A 25,208-nucleotide genomic window follows, 5' to 3' on the forward strand; every position below is an offset into this window, starting at 1 on the left:
GGCTCATGCATGTAGCAAATGAAAAACAAGAAAGATATCTGATGTCATTACTCAGCCTCACAGGTTCTCTCTATAACCATGACTACAAAATTCACACAAAACCAAGTATTTGCCATGTTGATGGACTCTTTGACTCATTTTCTGAAGTGCTTAGAGTAATTGCTGATGTTTTATTTCCCATAGTCTTTCTTGAAAACTGCTCAAATGCAAGCATAATTTATGTGTGTGTATGTTCAAATCCTTTAATGTTTATTGGCCTTAAGTGAATTAATCAATTTTCCTAGTTTCAATATTATATTTTAAATTGAGGTTAGTGTTACTTTATTGTTTATAAAATAAAATATAGTAAATAATAAATATATGTAAAGTCCTTATGTTAGGACCTACCCCCACTCTGAGACATCAATATATTATATATTTGAGGTCGAGGTGGAAATGTCAAATGTAAATGCGAGTGTTCCGATGACAGCAGCTTGTGATTCTAGCGAACGTTGTTTGCGCGTACTTCAATGAAGATGTGCTGAGTCCTAAGTATTCCCTTGGTTAGACTTGTGAACAACCCAAGCCAAAGGCATACATTAAAATTATGATTCCTACAGGAATATTTGACTCCTTCAGACAACTTTACTATAAGTCAAGGTACTTATGCTTATATATTTAGGAAAAAATGACTAAGTGAATTGTATTTATTCAGGAATTTAGAATACATTTCTGTTTTCCCTGCTTATAATTCTTACTCACCAAATTAACAGAGATTGATAGATGAACTTGTATAGCTAGATAAGATTATAATTGTAAATGTTAACATAGCATATCCAAATACAGAAATTGCTTTCTATCTTTGATATAAAGATTAACAAATTCATGTAGGTAAAACTATCAATAACAGTGGAGAATTGAGGGATGCTATCAAAAGTTTAAAGAGCTATCCAAAAAGATGAAGGGCAAGAAACTGACACTGAGTTATGTCCCTAGGTAATAGAAACCTGAGACTGTAACGAATAAGAAGAACACTTTCTCAAGTTGGTGAGAACCCTCAAATGGGAAGGGGCTACAAATATTGCCATTAAGCAGATTGGCCACCTTCCTAAGCCATTTCCTTTCTACAACTCCAAGACCCATGCCAGAGCATAGAAAACTATGGAATAGAGTTTCTCTATGAGTTTGGTTTTAAAGTGTCATAAATTATGTCTCTATGATTCTTTACTTTCAGAACACAACATGGCAAATTGTTGAACTCATGCATAGTTAAAGAAAATTACAAGCCATTATTGTTCCCTAAGATAATCCTGATAGACAGTGAAACAAAGAAAAATCTAATGAAATTAATTAAACAGATTTAGCTTTAATAATAAATAATAAAGCAGTATACCATTAATTTATTATCAATAAACTTAATTTATTATTAATAAAATTTTATAGAGTAGGTTAAAGCAAAGTTATTTTAAGGATGAATACTAATCTAGATCTTTTGAACATTAATCTTTATATAATGTGTTCATGTTTTTTTAATGTATTACTTATTTATTTGTTTGAAAGAAAGAGAGAAAGAGGCAGACAGAGAGAAAGAAAGAATGGGCACGCCAGGGCTTCCAGCCACTGCAAACGAACTCCAGATGCATGTGCCTCTTTGTGCATCTGGCTTATGTGGGTCCCGGGGAATTAAACCATGGTCCTCGGGCTTCACAGGCTCCTAGCATGCTGTTTACGTAATGTGCCACATGGGCTCATAGAACATCTTGTTACCACTCCCAGCAAAGAACACCCGCTCTTAGCATGCTGTTCATGTAATGCTAGATTGTCCTTAGGTGGGCAATACTATAGAATCGTATTTTTGACTTTTTTTTTTTTTTTTCCTGATTATAGCTTTTAACGTTTTAACTTCTTTCTGACCTGTGGTTGAAAGAATGAGCATATTGGGCTTCCGGGTAAAATGGCAGCATAAGAGTCACACCAAACCAGCCTAGGGAGGGATTTAAGCAAAACCTCTGCAAAATACACTCTTCTTCTGAAAAGTGAAGGAGTATATGTTATTCTTAGACACAGCGGAGAAGCAGGAGAGACCAAGATCCACCAAAAAGGAGGAAAACGCCAGAATCCCACCGAGGTGCTGGTGGCCCACGATCATGTGCCTGCCCAGCACTGCCCGCCAGGTGTGCCACGTGGTGGCCGAAGCAGAGCCCACACAAGGGTATTTCCAACCTCGTTAGCTGCTTGCAAAGTTAAGAAATCTGAGGGAAAGACAGTTGAGATCAACTAAGGAGCTACTGAAAGGGAGGCAGGCAGGACTGTGTGAGCAACTCCAGGCTTCTGCAGTCTCCCCTCCCCCCACCATCAGAGCTGTGGACCTCCAGTGTTCAGCCACATGTGCAGCGCATCCGGCACAGCTGATCAGAATTCCAGCTCCCAGCACAACACAGAGGGATTGAGGTGGGAACTCAGCATTGATGTGATTGGAAGCTGCCCTGAAAGGTAATGAGGCCAACTGACAAAAAGAAAAAAAACAAAAAACCCAAAAAGCAGGTATATAGGCTAATCTCTCTTTCCATGTCAGGGCAGGTTATGTGTTACATATTCTTGGTTGGCTTTACTGTTTTTCAAATAAGTTGTATTTGGGGGCTGAATATTTTTGCCTTTGATGCTTTCAGATTTATATGGCCTTTGTCTTTTTCTTCTGTCATTATTGAAGGCAGGATCTGATTCAGATCCAGGCCGACCTGGAACACAAGTCAGAACAGAAATCTCAACCGCCTAGCTGACAAGATTAGGGGTGTAGGACAACACACACCCTTAGGGATTTTGGCTTTATAAGGCCATCTATGTGTTTCAGTCCCCACAATTGCATACTCTATGCTGGTTTTTATTGAATGTATGTATTGCTCAGTTGAAGTTTAGGACTTGCCAGTAAATTGTTCCACCCAGTCCACTAGAGTACTTGCTTAGCAAGCAAACTCAATACCTAGGATTATTTCTGTGGTTGTAATGGGATACAAAAGCTACACCTGGCACCTTAAATTCATATCCTGAAAGTATATAAAGGTGGATCACTACACCTAACAACACTGCAGATAAGTAGAAAACCAAAGCATCAAATTGATTCAGGATACAAAAGTGGCTACATTATAATACAAGAAACACAAAGAATCAAGACAATACTTTCCCACCAAAAAATTTAAATCCATCAGAAATGATCACTAATGAGACTATTTTAGATAAAATGCCTGACAAAGATTTTTTTTTAAAAGACTGTATCTATACTCAAAGAAGTCAAAGAAGAAAGGAATCAAAGAAAATAACAAAGGAATTAAAGAAGCAAACAAACTCCTGAAAGAGGAAACAGAAAACCAGCCTAATGAAATAAGGAAGTCATTACAAGACATAAGTAAAGAAATAGTAATACTGAAGACAAACCAGGCTAAACTCCTAGCTCCGGAGAACACAGTCAGTCAATTAAAAAACTCTATGGAAAGTCTCACCAGTAGAATGGATAAAAGAGATAACAGAATATCTGAAGAAGAAGAAGTTGAGGATCTAATGCAGTCCAACAAAGAAAAAGACAAGCTAATAGGAAGGTATGAATGTGAATTTCAAGAAATCCGGGACACTGTGAAAAGATCAAACAAGATTTCAGGGAACAGTAGAAGGAGAAGAATATTAATCCAGGGGTTTAGTAGGCATTTTCAACATAATCATAGAAGAAAAATTTCCCAAATTGGGAAAGAAATAGCAATGTAAAAAGAAGAAGTTTTTAAAGCACCAAATAGACAAAACCTGGGAAGAACCTCTCCTTGCCATGTTATAGTTAAACTACTAAATACACAAACCAAAGAAAACATATTGTAAGCAGTTAGAAGGAAAAAGCAGGTTATCTACAAAGGCAAGCCCATCAGGATGACAGCAGATTACTCAACACAAACTTTAAAAGCCAGAACAGCTTGGAATAATGTATTTCAAGTTCTGAAAGATAACAACTGTCAACCAAGAATCCTTTATCCTGCAAAGCCACCTATCCAAATTCAAGGGGAAATAAGGACAAAACAAAAACAGGCTAAAGGAATTTATGACAACTAAACCAGCTCTACAGAAAATACTTGAAGAAATCCTTCACACTGAGGAGAAAGCAAAGCACACACATGAGGAAACAGGAAAAGTAAACCATACTCAAATAACAGTTACAACAAGAGAGTAAAGGGAAACAGGAAGCACTACAAAACCAGAAGAATGGGGAGAATAAACATATATCTTTTAATAGTAACTCAATAACAATGGCTTCCATGTCCCAACCAAAAGACACAGGCTTGCAGACTGGGTTAAAGGGCAGGATCCTGCTCTTGGTTGCCTCCAGGAAACTCATCTCTCAATGAAAGATAGATAATGTCTTAGGGAAAAAGCATGGAAAATGGTATTTCAAGCAAATGGGCCTAGGAAATAAGCAGGGGTTGCTATCCTAATATCTGACAGGATAGACTTCAAACCAACATTAGTGCGGAAAGTTAAAGAAGATTGTTTTATACTTATTAAAGGAACACTCCAACCGGAGGACATTACAATCCTAAACGTATGTGCACCAACATGGGGGCTCCCAATTTCATCAAACAAACACAATTAGAATTAAAGTTGCAGATAACACCAAACACAATTGTAGTGGGTAACTTCAATACCTCACTCTCATCAATTGACAGGTAACCCTGGCAAAAAATAAATGAAGAGACATCTGTATTAAATAATGTCATGGAACAAATAGACCCTGAAGATATCTATAGAACATTCCATCCAAATGCTGTAGAATATACATTTTTCTGAGCAGCGCATGGAACATTCTCTAAAATAGTCCATATATTAGGACACAAAGCAAATCTCAACAAATACAGGAAAACTGAAATAATCCCTTGTACTCTATCTGACCACAATGTGATTAAATGACAAGTCATCAACAAGAAAAACTACAGAGCCTAATTCATGGAGACTAAATTGTATACTATGGAATGAAGAAATCAAACAGGAAATCAATAAATTCATAGAACCAAATGATGATGAGAATACAACTTACCAAAACCTTTGGTACACAATGAAGGCTGTACTAACAGAGAAATTTATAGCTCTAAGTGCCTATATTAAGAAATTATAGTGTTCATAAGTAAACAATTTAATGCTCTACCTCAAAGTCTTGAAAAAAGAACAAGGCAAACAAAAAATCAGTAGATGGGAAGAAATAATAAAGATTACAGCAGAAATTAATGAAATAGAAACAAACAAAAAAATCAAAGAAGCAATGAAACAAAGAATTGGTTCTTTGAAAGCATAAACAAGATTGATAAATCCTTAGCAAATCTGACCAGAAGAAAGAGAGATGAGACACAAATTTATAAAATTAGAGATAAAAAGGCACCATTACAAAAGATACCAAAGAAATTCAGAACATCATAAAGACATACTTTAAGAATATATATGCCTCTAAGTTTGAAAATCTGAAAGAAATGGATGATTTCCTTGACTCATATGATCTACCAAAATTAAATCATGATGAAATAAACCATTTAAATAGACCTATAACAAGTATGGAGATCCAAGCAGTTATAAAAAGTCTCCCAACTGAAAAAAAATTCAGGTCCAGATGGAATCACTGGTGAATTTTAATAGACCTTCATGGAAGAACTAACACTACTGCTTCTGAAACTTTCCCAAAAAATAGAAAAAGAAGGAATTGTACTGAACTCCTATGAAGCAAGTATCATCCTGACACCAAAACCTGACACAAAGACAGAACAAAAAAGAAAGAAAGAAGGAAAGAAAACTGCTGACCCATCTCCCTCATTAACATAGATTCAAAAATTCTGAACAAAATATTGGGAAACAGAATAAAAGAATATATCAGAAAGATTATTCATCCTGACCAACTTGGCTTTGTCTCAGAGATTCAGGGATGGTTCAACATATGCACATCAATAAATGTAATACATCATATAAGTGGTCTGAAGGACAAAAATCACATAATCATCACAGATGCAGAAAAGGCATTCAACAAAATCCAACAGCCCTTCATGTTAAAAGTATTACAGAAATTGGGAATAGAAGGAGCATATCTCAACATAATAAAAGCTATTTATGACAAACCTACAGCCAACATAATACTAAATGGGGAAAAACTTGAAGCTTTTCTACTAAATTTAGGACCAAGACAAGGGTGTCCACTGTCCCCACTTTTATTTAATATAGTGCTGGAAGTCTTAGCCATAGCAATAAGGCCAGAGACACTCTTAAAGGGATAGAAATTGGAATAGAAGAGATCAAATTTTCATTATTTGCAGATGATATGATTCTATACATAAATATCCCGCGCATAGCATCTGTTAAGTGTTACAAACTTATGTACTTTTCAAACTACTTCAAGTTAATCTTACATCTTGAGAGTCACACACAGTGCTGTTCCGTTTTTCTTCCTTTGTTGACTCAACTCGAGAGCTCTCAGGATTTCCAGAAGTACTTTTTTGTGGCTTTAGAGCAGTACAGAGAAAGGAAGAGAGAGAAGGAAACAAAGAGATCATTAAATGTAGGAGAAATATGTTCCACAAACAGATCTGTAAGGTAATTAGAAAGCATTGTACAATGTCAGCTTTGCACTAAGAGAAAAAAAAATAAAATAGAATTTTCTATATAACAGAGACCTTTAAATATATTTTTAATATTTATTTATTTATTATGTATTTACTTACTTGAGAAAGAGTCAGACAGAGGAAGAAAGAGAGAGAGAGAATGGGCGTGCCAGAACATCTAGCCACTGCAAGCAAACTCCAGATGTATGCACCACCTTGTGCATCTGGCTTCCTTGGGTCCTGGGGAATTGAACCTAGATCCTTTGGCTTTGCAGGCAAGTGCCTTAACTGCTAAGCCATTTCTCTATCCCCAACCTTTACATATTTTTAACCTAGAAACCAGGTGAAATAATTTCAGTTCAGTTTTGTGTTATGTGACCGAAAGGGATTTTTCTACTTAAAAAGCCTATTCCTTAAATTTAAATGATTTTTTTTAAGGATCATGGTTCTTCAAAAGACAAAATCCCTGTACTCTTTACTTTAACCCCCAGTTTATCTGAGTAAGTGTATGCCTCATTTTCTCAAAAGAAAGAAATGTTTAAAACACTTTGTAAGTTACATAGAAGTTAAATTCATTCTATGGCTTCACGAGGCAACTTTATACTTTTGGAAACCCTATTTGTACAAATTATAAATATATTCTAGAAATAACTGCTTTTATTTTTCAATGTTGTTTCTCAGACTTTGTCATCATGATATGCTTCATTATATTTTATATAGCCACATTTGTAGCTCTGTACCATACTTAGTAGACAATCTTGCCATCCACATAGAATTTATATCTAATAGTCAGAGGTATAAAATTTATAGAATGGATGTGGAAAAGTATCTGTAGTGGTTGATGATTCTGGCAGTTTTCAAATTTGGATTGTATATTTTATTGTGATTAATATCAACTTTCTTAGTGTCAGAATAAAAGTTAACAAAAAGATTGGGGCTGGAGAGATGGCTTAGCTGTTAAGGTACATGCCTGTAAAGCCTAAGGACCAAGGTTCAATTCTCCAGGTCCCACATTAAACAGATGCACAAGGGGCCGCACGCATCTGAGGTTTGTTTGCAGTGGCTAGAGGTCCTGGTGTGCCCATTTTCTCTCTCTCACTCTGTCTCTCCCTCTGTTTCTAATAAATAAATACATGAAAATAGAATCTTAAACAAGAAGAATTAAAGATGAGGACTATGTAAAATAATGGAAGCATACATATTTTTTTCAGGAAAGTATCCCAAAATTCACTGGAACAATTCAAAAGCAATTTGAATTACTTCAATCATCTGTATGAGTTAAAAAATTATATGGTGCTTATGCCCCTATGAGTTGTAACAGAACTTCAACTAAAACTTTGAAAAATACATTTTATTTCTTAAAGCTTCAATTTGCTTCTCTTAAGTTTTCACATTTATAATAGCTCCTGATTTCTTTTAGAAGGAAAATCTTTCTGAGATGGCATGGTATGTCCCAAATATTATTTAAAATATCAATTTTTCTTAACTGCCTAAAGTACAGAAACATGATCAAGCTAGTTCCTTAATAGCTCTTTATTTGAACTTAACAGACTATATTGATAAGAGTGCTACAGATGGTTAGTAATGCCTATTCTGGTGGAGCTCTTTGCCCAGTTCCCTTTATCAGTCCCTTTTAGTGGCTCATGTGTTCATTCTTCTAATACCTCTTGTTTCTTCTCACCCCTACATTTATTCTTATAGCCTTTTTCTTCACACTGTGAGTTGCTGTTTTTCCAACAAGTACCCTTTTATTTAAGGTGGTGGAATACTTGTTATGTATAACTATAGTGAGCTGTATGATGCAGGAGGCCAATCCAATGAAGTGAAATTCATAAGAGAAGCTAAGTTCTGAGAAAGTAGATTACCACAGGATAAAACAGGACAAAATACAAACCCTGAGAGAAATGTTCAAATGAACAGTCCTGTGTCATCTGTCAGTTATCGATCAATCATCTATGTATCCATGCATCATTTATCTATCATCTATAATCTATCATCTATCTATGCTCTATCAATACATTTTCTATATATTCATATATTCACCTTACATCTACCTTTTTTACTTTCTCTCCTTTTCTCTCTCTTATACACACGTCTGTCAATCTGTTGTTGTGCTTTGAATAATAAGTGTCCTCCATGGCCTCAGGTTCTCTTACAGTAGTCCCCAGATGAGGCTGCTATTTTGAGAGATTGTGACAAATTTAGGATTCAGCATCTAGTTGTTAGGTATATGCTGCTCAGGGCTCTGAAGGTTATAGCTCTACCCTGCTATGTGTCATGTGCTCTGCGTCATCTGCCAAGACGTAAGGAGCTCTGACCATAGAGTCTGGGCAAAATGTGCTTCAGCATTTCTTCCTCACCATGATGTTCTATACCCTTTAAATCATGGGAAGAAATAAAGACTTCCTTTCTTAATTTGGTTGTCACAACAGTGAGAAATATAAATAATATATCTATTCTTCCTAGTCTTCGGTAATTTATTCATTTGTTATTCTGGATAGAAAACTTTAACATAATTTTATACACTATTTATTTTACAAAAAGCAGGGGGAAATCAGTACACTGAATTTAAAAATCAAACAACAATAATTGTTGGCAAGGATGTGGGGAAAGAAAAAGTCTCATTCACTGCTATGGGGGGGGGGTTTGCAAACTTGTACAACCACTATGGAAATCATTATGGAAACTTCTGAAAAAGATGAGAATAGAGCTACCAAGTGACTCAGAAATTCTACAGGGCATCTACCCTGAAAGCTTCACTCTTCACTGCTAAGATATTTGCTTAACTATGTATATAGTTTCACTATTCACAATATCTAAGATTTCGAAGCAACTCAGATGTGCATCATTTGACAAATGGATTATGAAGATGTGGAACATACATACATGAGTGGAATTATACTCAGCAGTAAGGAAAAATGAAATAAAGAAATTTGTAGGAAAATGGACAGATTTGGAATAGGTCATACTAAGTGAACTTAGATAAGGACAGAAAGATAAGCACTGAATATTCTTTCTCACGTGTGGTTCCTATCCTGGAACACCTTCAGGTGCAGGTATACCTGGCAGGCACCTCAAGAACAGGGATGGAAGGGTTTGGGAGAAGACAAATAGGAAGGCAGAGGGAGATACACAGAAAACTAAAACAAAAAATGAATTATTGACATAGAAACCTTCCTCCAGGATAGTAGACTAAGAGACACAAGTTTCAGTAGGAGTACGGGGAGGAAATCGTCAGGAAGAAGGCCCTGAGGAGGGCAGCATGAATCCCAGACCTGTAACAATTGGCTCTGGCTTGAAAATCTCGGTACCAGAAATTAGTTACAACCCACATTGAGTTGTTGGTCAGAGAGACCTACAAGGTTCCCCAAACAAGACAGGCTTCTGTCAAAGCACTTGATTACCAGCCTGAGGTAAAAGGTAATTAAAAAAGATTTAGTATGATCTTATATGACAAATTATATTATAAAGTTAATAAACTTGAGACAAGGAAATTGTCTCACATATTAATCAGTTTTGGCTGCTAAGCTAAAAAACTAAAAATCCATTGTTTTTAATCCATAGCAGTCTGTTATCTCACAGTCACAGAGGCCAGGAAGCTCATCAAGGCAGGTGTGTGGAGGAACATTAATTACAGCTGAAGGCTGGCCTTGTTTGTACTGTATCTCTCTGCACAGAAATACCAGAAAGGTATACTCCTTGGATTTTTTTTTTTTTTTTTTGGTTATAGGACAACCGTGTTCTGTCAAATATGGACTCATACTGTAACTTCATTTACAATTTAACCTTTATTGCTTCCATCAAAAGGCACCTATTGTGGTTAATCTGCCTTTTCAACTTGACTGAATTTAAAATCACCATGTAAGCACACCACTGAAGTTTATTTATAAGAAGGTTCCCAGAATGCTCAGCAGAGGAGGGAAGACCCGTCCGTAACAGGAGTAGTACAATCCGTGGTTGGGATCTCGGATTGAAGAAGAAGCCAATGAACTAACATCTCTGATTCCTGACAATAAGTGCAATGCTAGCGGCTGGCTCATGTTCCTGCTGCCATGACAGATATAACTGGAAGCCAGAATGGAGCCTTCCTCCCTTAATCTTCTTGACGTGTATCTATCTGGTCACAGCAACGATAAAAATAATACAAAGCAGAGAGTGCATTCAGTGGTTAAGGCACTTGGCTGCAAAGCTTAATGACCTGGGTTTAATTCCCTAGTAGCTACATAAAGCCAAAAGCACAGTGGTGCTTATATCTAGAATTTGTTTCTAGAATCTGGAGGCACTGGCATTTCCATTCTCTCTCTCTCTCTCTCCATCTCTCACTGCTTATAAATAAATTATAAAATAAATATTTTTGAAAAATAACTAAAACAGCTCTATTTTCAAAATGAGTCCTACTGGCATTTATTGTTTCAACATAAATTTTGAGAGGATATAGGTGATTCTTTAGCATTATACATTTTCAACATGTGCTAAAAATGACATACAAGTATCCTAATAGACACACAGAAAATGGTGTGCAGGTGGAGACAGAGAAAACATGAAGCCATAGGCCAATACTGGCCAGAGTCCTACTGGAGGACCAAAAAGGATTTGAATGTGTTCCCCACAGGTTCCTCTATTTGAACACTTCATCCTCAGCTGGAGGTAAAGTTTAGGAAGTTTATGGACTTTTAAGAAATATAGCTTGCCAAAGAAAGTATGTCACTATTGGCAGGCCTTGAGGTGTGATAGGCCACTCCTTTTCCTGTGATCTCCTGTACTTCCTGCTTGTTAATATGGCACAGGTTTCCTCATCAGGGCTGCCACATGTTCCCTGCTGTGATGGACTCTTCCCCAGAAACTATAAGATAAATTAATCCTTTTTCCTATCATAAACTGCTTCTAGTCATGGACTTTTCTTTCCAGAAGCAAGAAAGTAACTGATACGGGGTAGACAGATTCTCCCCATCACCACAGAAGTATATGGTCTTGCCAGGTCTCACAGTTTAGCCTTTGGCTATGCAAGACAATGAATTTCTCCTGCTTTAAGCTCTTAAGTTTGTGACAACATTACCATATCAAAGGACACCACAAGAATCCACTTTCTGCAATTAAAATGTGCTACAAACTGATTTTATTATCCATTCAATGTATTTCATGATCCTATGTAAAATAAGATAATATTGCTTCAATAGAATAACCAAGACTAGTTCTTGTCTTTTCTCATTAAAAAGACCGGTGCCTCTGGATATTCCCTCCTACCCTGTGGGGCCTACATTCCCTCCTCCCCATCTTCCACAATTTTCTTTGAGCCTTGGTAGATATGCTTTAAGTCTAGTTTAATGTTGAGATTTCTACTTTGGTACATTTTGTATTGATATAAAGTTTCAACTTAAAAAAAAGATATGAAAGTAGAAAGAGGATTAGGTCAGAAGTATTAAAAGTCAGAAGGGACAAAAGAGATTAATTGGCAAACACAATCAAAATATGATATATATGTGTATCAAATTGTCAAAATAAAATTAATTAAAACAGCAAAAAAAGGCAAAAGTTAATAACAAAAAAGACCATGGCCTGAATATGTTAAAGAGGGCTGAGAATATACGTTACATATTGTGGAAGTCTCTATTAAAGATACTATTTTATAAAAGATAAGCCTGAAATCAAAATTATGAGCATTTCATACTAATAATTCTAGAATAATTTTCATATCTTAATCATTTCCATTAATTATTATTAGGCAAAGATGCATGCATATTACATATGTGCTATTTATATAGTTGATACACAATTTCTATTTTGTAGGGAGAGGATACTGAGGAATAAATTTAGGTCTTGTTTATGCTAGACAACACAACACTTCACTAATGAGAAACAAATGCTGGAATATGCATCAACTTCATTAAGACTTAATTACAGCCAAGCGACCACTTTAAGAAAGAAAATCAAAACTCAACTTGTATTCATGTGAAAAAAGGCTAAATTTAGGATAGGAGAATGCCTGTAATAATATTTTTAAAAAATTGATCTTTTAGGTCATGTCAGCAACATGTGCCAATACCCCAAATACTCAGGTGGTCTTTGGTCAGGAGACCAGAGAATCCTCTGTGGTCACAAGTTCAAAACCCGCCTGAGTGACAAAGCAAGACAGTGTTTCATATATAAATAAATAAATAAATGGGTAAAGTAGATAAAGGTTTTCAAGAAGGATGACTAGTATGTTTTACAAATTGCAAGTGTGGAGTCTCAGTCTTTACATTCATTTCTCTCCTTATGTGAGTTCATTTTGTGTAAATTGGTGTGACCCAAAGATATATGTAATTTTACAGGCTACTTTAAGGCACTTCTGCTTCTTTGTTCCTCATTTTACTCAAGTGTTCCTTTTCAGTTCAAGAGATACATTGTGAGTCCCTTTTGGCACAACAAGGAACATGGAGACACACATTTGTCTGACCATTTGGACAGCACCAACCCAAGGGAAGTTCATGCATAACTGGTTTCAGTGCCCCAAAGATCCTGGTGTTCTATTTATTTATATCCTTCTAGCCTTGAGTGGTTTGCTAAAGTTAGGTGAGTGTTAAGAGGAAAATTTGTATGGGCTGTGGGTACTATGGTTACTTCTAAACAAGAGGAAACACTGCATTCCCTTGAAGCTGAATTACTGAATTGGTTGCTAAGAAAAATCAGAACTTGAATTTTACTCAGACCTCTTTTTGATTGAGGTGGCCAGAAACTGGTCTAAATAGTATGATTAAATACCAGGTAATGATGAAAATGAGTCTTTTTGGGAGGAACATTTCAGATAACTGTCCCTAAGAAAGTCCACAGACTCCTCTGAGCCTTTCATCAGTGTGCTTCTTCTAACTCCATTGGTCTTCTTACCTGACAGTTATCCTGAATCACACCCATAGTTTCCTGTGTTCTCATCTACTCTCCCTTTACAGGATCACTGTGAAAATATTTCCAAGTATGAGACTATCTTCAGAACCACAAGGGATGGAGGAAAGAAAAGATCTTAGAATATTTAATAGTATTTCTATGGAAGTGGACATTTGAGTAAACTATGCTCCTATTTCATAATGTATCTTCAGGTAAAGAATACTGAAGTACAAAGAAAAAAAAAGATGAATTGAAATACCTAACCTTACAGAAAAGTGCACAAACATAAAGAAAGTGATTACATTATTTCTTCACTGTCACAATGCATTAGGGCATAAGAAGGAGACAGATGGCAAAGAACATGAGAATATGCAATGAGACAGGAGACTACATGCAAATGATGGACTAAAACACAAGACAAGTGACTACTTTGTCTATGAGCATATCAATTAAATGAAATAGAAAATGCAAAGGTGAGAAATGTGAATTGTATCATGTGATATAATTTACTTTAATTATAAAAATCTCTTAAAATAATTCAGAATATGAACAAGTAGTTCAAGTTCTTGAAATCAGGGGTAACATTTATTCTTCTGCTACAACAGTGCAATTAAACTTTTCCAGAATGTTCTGAGCAGGACTGAAAGGTAAGTAATAGTTCAAGGACATTTACTTATAAATTTAATTTTAAAAATTTGTAGATAAATATTGCTTTCTTATCATGGATCTCTAAGTTCTAGTCAAATGTAAATATGGTATTTTTGTTTCCATTGTTTTTAAGCTTCCCACGTAAATGCAAGGTCATGCCAGATCAAAGCCCCCAATAACATCTAGCATTCCATTTCTGCTTTTCACTCCATAGCACAAACCACCAGCACCTTTTGCAGCTATTAACAAAATCAGTTTTCATGGTTTGCTTGTTTCTACGTTAGTTGTGACCAGTTTGTTCTTCACCTTACTATTCAAGCATGATTATCTACTTTGAAATATTTCATCTAACAATGACATTGCCTCATGTATATTTAGAGCAAATTATATCCTTAGTTCTTATCTTGAATCAAAGCTAATTGTAATGTGCAATTCTAAACACTAAAAGCAAAATTAGAAATTAATAAGATTCTCTTCTGCTGTAGCATTCCGGCACTTTGCTTATTTCCTATTGTCAGAGACTCCATCTGTGAATTGCCAAGGGCCAGCACTATGTCACTTCAAATTTACACACCTAGGGGTATGTACACTCTTGTCATGTTTGGAAAAGGACTTGGGTGCCTAAACATTTATTAACATATATTTTTCTAATATACAAATAAAGAAAATGTTATTAAGAAGATATTCACAAAGAAAAGGCTATTTAAAATGAAAACTTTAGATACCTTGTCAAACAGTTCTACCAGTTAAGCATAGTAACAATCCTTAACAAGAGAGGCATAGTATAGACATTGATGTATTGAATGTGTGACCTAGGAAAAATGTTACAGGCAGTCAGGTGTCATAGTATTGATGGTAGAAAAATTAACTCTAAACAGGAGGGTAAAAAAAAAAAAAAATCATCCAACCCAGAGAGGAGCAAAGATAACAAAAGCGGGAAAGGCAGTTAGGAGACTGACAGCCTTGATGGAATGTCCTTAGCAGAGACTCATGATCTATAACTTTGAGAAGGTCCTGTAACAACTATGCCCCAAATTTTAGAAAGTGAATATGAAGATCAGAGAATCAATATAAAATTTATTTTGTAAATTTTCTTCAGAAGATTATAATAATCTTGAATGTTCTGTACTTTAAAAATTCACAATGAAAAAATACAGATACACACACACACACATATACATATGCACTCTGTGTACACATCTATATATAAGGTGAATATAAATTTGGGTTTATACATATTTATGTGTATAAATGCTAGCCCCCTAGAAAAAATACAGATGACATTATTTGGGGAATATGTTGTGTATAGTTTAAGTTTAGCATAAAAATCAATAATTTAGATATATTTCACAGATATCAAGAAAATCAATAAAAAACCCCTGTGAAGAAAAGTTGAGGGCTAGAGAGATGGCTCAGTGGTTAAGGTGCTGCCTGCAAAGCCCAAGGACTCATATTCAACTTCTAGGTCCACAGTAAACCAGACACACAAAGTGATGCAAGTGCACAAGGACGCACGTGTGCACAAGGACGCACGTGTGCACAAGGACGCACGTGTGCACAAGGGCACATGAGTCTGGAGTCTAGTGTGGTGGCTGGAGGCCCGCCACAACAACTCTTTCTCTGCGTCACTCTTTCTCTCGTTCTTGCTCTCACTCTCTTGCATAAAATAAAGTTGGACTGGAGACATGGTTTAGCAGGTAAGGCACTTGCCTCCAAAGCCTAAGGACTCATGTTCGACTCTCCAGATCCCATGTAAGCCAGATGCACAAAGATGAGGCAAGTGCAAGGTCACACATGCTCATTAGGTGACACAAGCCTCTGGAGTTTGATTACAGTGGCTAAGGCCCTGGCATGACACTTCTCTCTAACTCTCTGTCTCTCTCTCTCTCGTGCTAGAGTAAAAAATAAATAAACAAAAAGTAAAGTTACTTCACAGGATATTTCAAAAATACATATAGCATGAAATAAACTTAACCAAGGGCATGAAAGATCTTCATAACTTTAATATGTTAGAGAATAAACTTGGAGAAGATGTTAGAAGACAGAGAGGCCTTTGCTCATAGATAAGTAAAAGTAATATTGGGGAAAATGACTATAATGAAAATAATCTACAAATTCAAAACAATCCCCAGTGAAAATTTTCTTAGAATAGGAAAAATGACTACAAGGCAATGCAATCCTTACAGAAAGAGTAATTCTCTAGGTGCCATAGAACTTTATTTTAAACTATTTGTCAGACCAGAGTACCGAAAAAGCAGACACATAGAGCAATATAGAAATATAAAATAAAATAAAAAATCCATACAATTAATAGCAACTATTTTTCAATAAAGTTGCCAAAAACATATTTTGGGAAAAACACATCGTTTTCAAAATATGGTGCTAGGAAAACAGAATTTCCTTATGACAGACAAAATTAGATCTGAATTTCTTGTTTGGTTCCAAAATGAAACATTTCATCCTTGAGGGAGTCTCCCAGAAACTCAATAAATAAAAAACGCTCAGTTTGTTTGCATCCTGCAAGTTTCAGGAAATTCCTGAAACTTACCAGATTCACAAGGCCTTCCCCTAAAATTATATAAGGACACAGGACTGCTTGGGAAGACTCTCCTACAGGACCATGCAGTAAGCTCCAGATTCTGTTTCTGGGAGTCATTATTCATGCTGTGGTGCACTTCCAAGTGATACAGCCGTCTTTGAGTCATCCATACTCCTGTAAGTAACCCCAGAAAATATGCTGGTTCATTGAGTTTAAAAAGTCAATTTATAATATATCAACTACCTTAATGCAAAACCTGAAACTTGGAAATGGCTGCAGACAACAGCAGAAGCAGCTCAGGACAAGGGCATAAGACTTTCTCAACAGTATTCAGAAACTAACCCACAACAGACAAATGGAACTCCTATAGTTTAAAAGCTTCTGCAAAGCAAAGGAAAGAACAGAGTAAAGAAGCAGCTTATAGAATGGGATAAAATCTTTGCCAGATATTCAACTCACATGTTATTAATATCTAGAATCTATAAAGAACTCAAAAATTTAAACCTCAAAAATGAAAACTTCATTAAACCAATTAATTAGTTAATGAGATTCAGCAAGTAGTTCTCAAAGGCAAATGCACTCATAATCCTCCCAAATTGCAAAAGAAATGTTCAACAACCTTTGCTGTCAGGGAGATAAAAATAAAAACTGCACTGAGATTACATTTCACCCTAGTTAGAATGGCAAGCACCAAAAGAAAAGAAAAAAAAATAAGAAGAACAAAACACTAAATAAACTGTTAATAAGGATACTGTGATCAAACACTTGAGAAGGAGCAACTTAAGAGAGGAGAGCTTTTGTCTGTGGTCAGTGTTTAATATGCTATTGTCCATCATAGTGGAAAAAGTACAACAGATGATAGAGGTGGAGGTAGGGTTTGAGGCTGATGGAAAACATCATGTCTAATCAAGAAGCAGAGAAAGATATCAGTCCTGACTGGAAACTGAGCTATGACCTCTTAGGCCCACTATCCAGCAATCCATCTCTTTCTGCTTGCTTTCACCTTCTAAAGGTTCCACCCACTGCCAAAATGGAGCTACTGGCTGCAGAGCAAGCCCTCATACACATGAACCAATAAAAGACATTTCACACCTAACCTATAAATACTGTACATGTGTTTTACATGCTTCTTTAGCATTGTTCACAGTAGCCAATGAATAAAGAAATGTAGATGCTTTCAACAGATGAAAGGATAAACAAATGGGATATATATGAGTCTATTAATTCTTAAACAAAAAGCTTTTGTCATATGCACAATAATAAATAAAATTTATGACCATCATGTTAAACAAAATAAGGCAGATACAGAAAAATATATAATGCATTTTTCTTCAAGTTCAGATACACATGATGGATAGATGAATAGGTATTTATTATTTAATAGAGTCATATATTATATAGGTGAATATAGGCTATGCAGAGATAGACATAGGTGATAGAGATAGAGTGCATGAAAGAGCAACAGCAGTAGACAAAAGGAGGAGAGGATTATGAAGAGGTGACTACCATTGAATACAGTGATCTGTGGAAATGTCATATTCAAACTCATTTTTGTATTTTATAAACTTTTAAGATGTTGAATATTATAAAAAGAAAATGAGTAGATAAAATTGGTGAACTACACTGTGAAATGAGAAGTAAACTTTATATTCAGTGATCATAACACAGTAACAATCTTCAGATCAGCCCTAAATAAACAGGAACAGAGTGATTGGAAGCAAGAAAAATTTACACTTTAAGCAAATTTACAAGACAATATGTTAATATTTCATTAGATTATACAAATTAAGTCTATGTAGTTTAAACTGACCTGTTACAAATAAATCACAATATTAGAAGACTGAGTTTTACTCACTTGTCACTGACATCCAACTGTCAATCAGACGTACAATGCCACTGTAACTGGCACAAGCCTTTTACTGAATGTAAATCAGGTAGCTCAGCAAATTTAACCATCATATGTGGCTCAGAATGTATGTCAGTGGTAGAATAATTGCCTTATATGTGCATTGCCCAAGGTCCTATTCCCCACTTGCACACACAATGTGTGATGTTTTGCATACAGAGAAATATTCCTTTGTGATTAAAGTTCTGGTTTCCTCATATAGACCACACTGCATGATATGGTGAAGAGCTTAAAACAGTTTTATCTGTGAGGTTTCTGCATTGAGATTATGCCCAAAGCACACATAAAGTGCAATTTTACCCAGTATTAAAAAGATAAAGAAAGTGGGCAAAATAAATACCAGACAGTTTTTAAAGCTTATTTGTAAAATAAGATTGTACATTCTACATCAATCCAGATTTATTGAAGTTTATACTTAACCATTTGATTTTTCTGTTTTTGAAAAATGGCTAATCTCTGTATTATGCTCATTTAACTCCTATCTGCTATTTTCTGTGATGTTCTAAGAAAAAATAATAAAATCTTTTCATTTCGATGACATGACAATAAAATCAATTCTCAATAACTGCCTCCACATATTTGTGGATATTAAGAGCTCAGATTTAATATAGCATTTAAACAATTATGAGCTGGAGACTAAGTCATATGCTCGTAGACTTGTGAGGCTGCTTTCAGGAAGTCAGGGGTTGGAGCAGGCTGAGCTAAGAGGTGTGCTCGTTCTTAAGAAGGTAACAGGGGGTGTGGCTCAATGGCGAGTATGTGACTTTGGGGGAGATGACCATGTTGTCCATTTCAAGTAATTTAGTGATTTATATAAAACAATACGATTTTATTAAACTTTGTAGCCTGGGTTTTTCAGAAAATAAATACTTTACATCTCAAATTTTCAAAGACAAGGGTGGGAAAAACAAAAGAAAAAAAAAAACATTGACTTCAAAACTTTAAAGTTATGCCTGGCATGGTGGTGCACATCTTTAATCCCAACACTCTGGAGGCAGAGGTAGGAGGATTGCCATGAGTTCGAGGCCACCCTGAGACGACAAAGTTAATTCCAGATCAGCCTGGACCAGAATGAGACTCTACCTCAAAAAATCAAAACCAAAACAAAAGCCAAAAACAAAACAAAACAAACAACAAAAAAACTTTAAAGCTCCTTAAATAATAAGACCATATGAAATAAAACAAAACAAATGAATATTTAAGGGGCTCTTACAAGGCAGAATACTAATATTTCATGACCATATAAAATGTAAGCCAGTGCAGTCTATACACTGAGTGCTTACGAATAAAATCAGAACATTAAAAGGTTGACTTTCGGGCTGGAGAGATGGCTTAGCGGTTAAGCGCTTGCCTGTGAAGCCTAAGGACCGCGGTTCAAGGCTCGGTTCCCCAGGTCCCACGTTAGCCAGATGCACAAGGGGGTGCACGCGTCTGGAGTTCGTTTGCAGAGGCTGGAAGCCCTGGCGCGCCCATTCTCTCTCTCCCCCTCTATCTGTCTTTCTCTCTGTGTCTGTCGCTCTCAAATAAATAAATAAAAAATAAAAAAAAGGTTGACTTTGATTTTCTTGTTTTTTGACTCTCTGTCTTAAAAGAACTCTCTCAAACAAGCAAAGACGGAGCTTTTGTAATAGCATTAGGTGTTTAACCTCTTGCTTCTCAAATGTTTTTTTTTCAGGACAGACCCTAGAAGCTGGCATTTCAAAGTCAGGCTGGTGTTCCTAACATTTATTCTAATAGCAAGGGATCAGAAAGGCACATAGTAAATAGATACCCAGTGAAACGCAATTCCTTTTCTGGTAGTTGTTCAGACTGTCTGGGTTTATTTGTTGGTGGAGTTCAGGACAGAAATGACACCTTGTTCTGTCGCCATTCAGGGCGTGGTATTTGGTGAACAAATTACAGATCAGCTGTTCTGAAGTTTGGATGAACTTTGAAATTCCTTAGGACTTTTAAAATGTGTCATAGAGACCAAGCCAAAAAACTGATGGGACAGATCAAGGGTTGGTCCTATGTGCTGGAATATTCTTTAGGAAGCACAAGTGGCTTTCATGGTGGAGAATACTAAGATATAAGTTAATTCTAAAAAGCATGTTTATACCCACGGAGAAAGTGTCATATCTGTGTTCTTTATGAGAATGTAATATGGGTATTTCTAACTCACTTGAAATTGTTTTTATTTTCTATTTGGCTTTGTTTTGTGATTTAATTTTACCAACTTTTGGGTCTTGCCTAAATTTCACCCTCCTTGCAAAAGAGGGCCTGATTTGTCTGAATTACTATGCAGATGGCAGATTAGGTTACTACCTGCCATCTTCTTCTTAATCACTGTTTTAATAAATTTGACATCCTACTTTGGTCCGCACTAGTGAGCAAACGCTATAGACTTTAAAGACAGTACTTCATAGTTCCTACTTTTTCTTAAATGGAAATTTTACATTTTATTTATTTATTTGAGAGAAAGAAAGAGCTTGCCAGGGCCTCTAGCCACTACAAAAAAAAAAAAATACAGATTTACCACCTTGTGCATCTGGCATTATGTAAGTACTAGGGAATGAAACCCATGTCCTTAGACTTTTGCCTCAACTGCTGATCCATCTCTCCAGAGATATATTTACTCCTTTTAAAGCATGAATAGAATGTACCTTGCTTTTTGTCCTTGTATCAGTAATTACTCTGGGTGGATGTAACATCTGAGCTGGGTTTGATGGGGTTAGACTCAAAGGGGGAGGCTGATCACGAAACACGGATGTCAAGCAGAGTTGTACTGTCTCTTTCATTGCTTTCATCTGCGACTCCTGGAAGAGAGAGAGAATGAGTGGTTTTTCCCATGTTACCACTTTATGCTTCTGTTCCCCTAGCTGCACTCACTACCCATACAAATATGTATGTTTACATATGTTACTGCCTACTGTGGTTTGAGTGTAACTTGTTCCCTGTAGCCCATGTGTTTGAACACGAGGTCCTGAGACTGCGGCACTGCTTGGGAGGCTGTGGATCCTCTGGTACAGCGAGAGGAAGTGAGAGGCAGGACTTAGGGGTTATAGACTTGCCCCATTTCTGACTTCCTTCCCCTTCTCTCTCTCTCTCTCTCTCCCTCTTTCTCTCTTTTTTTAATCATTTACTGAGAGGAGAGAAAGTCCCTGTCCCTAAGATGAGAGACATTTCTGCTGCCATGTCTTACTCATCATGATGGCCCATATACTCAAATCATGAGCCACGATAAAGCCTTTCTTCCTTATATTACATCCGTCAAAGGGTTTGATTGCAGAGATGAGAAAAGGAAATTATGTATGGCTGACATGGGAAAATGGTGCGAAGATGTAGAGCTATTGCTATGCTAAGCCCAGCCATGTGGTTTGTAGGCATTCAGAATTGGTTTGTGGAAGGAATGTGGAAACTTCGGAACTTCAGGCAAGAGAACCCTAAGATTAAGAAGAACCTAACGGGTGATTCTGGCGGTAGTTTGGAAGACCAGAATTCCAGTACAAATGCAGGCTCTGAGCTTCTAGTAGGGAAGAAGGGCTTTATTGGGAACAGGAACCAGACAGCTTTTGTGTTAAATCCTCCCAAAGAATTGGGCTACATTCTACCCATGTCCTGAAATTTGAGTAAGAGTAAATTTTTTTAAATGTACTAAATTTCTTGACGGATGTAATTTTAAAAAAGGCATGATTATTCTTTACATCTGTTAGGTTCATAGAGAGAATTCCAGTCAATGAGGCCAAATATGTGAAAAACATTTGGTTTGGTTAGGGAAGGGGCAAAATGTGTTCAAGGTGTGGCCAGGGACAGTTAAGGTGCTATTTCAGTGTAGTTGTTATAGAGGATAGTATTAGGAAAAAAAGCATCACACTCTGTACTGGGATGATAGGGAAAAAAAACAAGCAAAAAACTGAGGGGAAACCCCTGCTGTAACAAAGGAAAGCTACTTGAAAAACTTTCCTTTGAAACAAGAGGGTCCCCAGGGCTCCCTCTTTGAGTAAGGACAGTGAGGAAAGCATTTTACAGGCTTTGTCCTACAGGCAATATAAGAACACAGCCAGACTACATTAGAGCTAGCAGCAGAACTGGACAGCATTTTTGTAATGGTGCTGGTTTTATAAACATGCAAAACGTGGAAGCTAGAGGATGATGGAGGCTTGTAACCAGGTTCTAGAATGTCAGTAAGGCTAGGAAATGAGTACCAGGTGCAGCTTTCTTGCAGTAAGGCACTATGGCCTTTTCATGAACTCTGAAAGTTAAGCCCACATTGCGATGGAGACCCCAGGATATTGGAAATAAAAGAAACTGAATTTTCACACTAAGGAAAACTGCAATCCTACTGAAGAAATGAACCTGCCATCATGAGCTCCAGATTCCTGAAATAGAATGGCAGAAATTGGTATTCACTGTTGGATTTTGATCTTCAATACTTTTCTTCTTTGCTGTGGCATTCTTCTCTTTGGAATGGGAATGCTTTCTCTATGCCATTACATAGTCAAAGTATATAATTTTTGTTTTGATTTTTTTCAGGGGCTCACTGATAAGAGATGGTCTTTTCATAGTTTATTTATTTATTTGAAACGCAGAAAGAAAGAGATAAGAGGCAGATAGAGAGAGAGAATGGGGGCACTAGGGCCTCTCGCCATGGCAAATGAACTTAAGACACATGCACCATCTTATCCATCCGTCTTGAAGTGGGTACTGAGGAATTGAACCTGGATCCTTTGATTTTGCCAGTATGCAACTGTTAAACCATCTCCCTAGTCCAAGAGATGTTCTTTTATATCAGAGGAAACTTTTCCCTTTTCATTATTGAACAGTGCTGGGGCTGTTAAAGACTGGGAACCTTTGAAGTTGAACTGAATAGATCTTGAATTAATAGATAGCTATGAGCCAGTGGGAATTAAGGGGACAATATTATGGTTTGAGTATAATTTGTCCCCCAAAGGTTTATGTAGTAGAATGTTTGATCCCTATCTGGTGAAATTGTTTGGGAGGCTATGGGACATTTAGGATTGGGAACAAGGCATAAGAAATGCAATACTGATGGGCATGTCTTCATGATTATAACTTGACACCAATCTCCTCCCTGTTCTTCCAAGATATGGGCAAGCAGCCTCATACTCTTACCACTAAAACTGAAATACACTACTGCTGCCTTGAATTTCCTGCCACAATAAATCCTCCCACTCCTGTTTATTGACAGGTATTTTTTCATAGTGACAAGAAAAATCTCTAATATAATACATCACTGAACTTATAAATTCCACTTCATATTATATAATTGATGCTCATCTTTTTGTGAATTAATTTGTTGCATGGTACCTTTCAAACACCAAAACTCAGAGATGCATCTTACATTTTCTTTTGAATTGACATGATTTTAACAGATACAGTTGTATTTGAAATAAATATAACTTAGATCACTCTGAAGTACATGGACTTCCTCAGAGAATTCCACCTATTTTTTGGTACCAATCATAATTAGAAGTTATTCCATAGGAATGGAAGATCCTGTGTCTCTGAGATTGCCCTTCCTACCTTCTATTTTCCCACATAGTAGGAAATATAAATTTGCTCTAGTAATATTCTCAATTCTTCTTTGCCTTGTTAGGTAATAAAATTAAATCTGATATGATAATGTGAACACTTTTTAAATTAGCATATCATGATAATTTTATGAATTTAGGTATCTTTGGAATTGATGTTGTTGTTACTATTTTATTTTGGAGAAAAAATATTAAAATTTTCACAAAAAAAAATCTGATTTAAACCCCAAAGCAGACTGATTAAGTAGACAACAGTCATTAACGCTCCCATCTATCTCCAGTTCCCACTGCTAAAAATAGTTTGTGTTGGTGAGATTGAAAAAGACAGACAAATGACAGAGGTCCCTTATTACAATGGTGAGCAGACATCAAACATTTGAGCAGACTAATGGAAAATGTCTACAAGTACAGGCTAATTTGTGGAGGGGACTGAAAAGATGGTATTACGGTGATGCCTGTTGAGTAACACCTATGCAGGATTTATACCAATGAGAGGATAGTGACCAAATAGTTGCTGATGACAAGATCTAGGGGCCAGCTGAGCACATAAAATCTATCATTTTAGTATATACTTGGGCCAATGAAACAGCTACATCTACTTTCTTTGACCAAAGCAATAAAAAAAAAATGACTGCATTTTATTTGCTACCCCCAAAATATACTATTACATTGCACTCTCCCTATTTCCTGACTAGAAAGTCCTCATAGTATCTTCTAGAGAATTGGATTGTAGCCTTCCTAAAGCTAACAACAGCTTTTGGGTGATATCTTTGAAATGAGGTTGTTTATGGATAGAGTAGTAACTCAAGAAATAAGTCTATTTTTGGGCATATGAAGACACTATTTTAAGGCAGTGGTAATATAGAAAGTAGAAATACATTATACATGGTACAGAAATGCGTTTCTTTCTCATTGGTTTTCCTCTGTCCAATTTTAAGATGAAATGAAATCCAATCAGGCCTGGGGCGGAATGGTTTTAAGTAAGCTGAATGGTCTGAATTAAATTATAGCCTTTAGAAATTCAGCTTCATACTTCAAATGGTTCCTTTATATGCTTGCATCCAGATTCTAGCCTTTCCCATCCCTTGTTATTATCTATATAGGCTCTTTATTTCCATCTTATCATTTAT

The 25,208-nt window shown here is 36.2% G+C and overlaps 1 protein-coding gene across 4 annotated transcripts in view; it reads right to left on the bottom strand.

Annotated features, from left to right (window-relative positions):
• The window catches only part of Luzp2 (leucine zipper protein 2), a 313,181-nt gene that overhangs the window by 6,065 nt on the left and 281,908 nt on the right, over positions 1-25,208 (bottom strand). For 2 of the 4 annotated variants that reach the window (XM_045145860.1, XM_045145857.1), the window contains exons 9-10: positions 21,190-21,342; positions 6,402-6,494 (exon numbers count right to left, since the gene is read on the bottom strand). In XM_045145860.1, coding sequence (XP_045001795.1) covers positions 6,402-6,494; positions 21,190-21,342 — 246 coding nt within the window. The remainder of the gene's footprint in view (positions 1-6,401; positions 6,495-21,189; positions 21,343-25,208) is intronic. The other 2 variants (XM_045145859.1, XM_045145858.1) reach the window with 2 other exon arrangements.

Source organism: Jaculus jaculus, chromosome 3, assembly GCF_020740685.1.
Source record: "Jaculus jaculus isolate mJacJac1 chromosome 3, mJacJac1.mat.Y.cur, whole genome shotgun sequence".
Lineage (NCBI taxonomy): Eukaryota > Metazoa > Chordata > Mammalia > Rodentia > Dipodidae > Jaculus > Jaculus jaculus.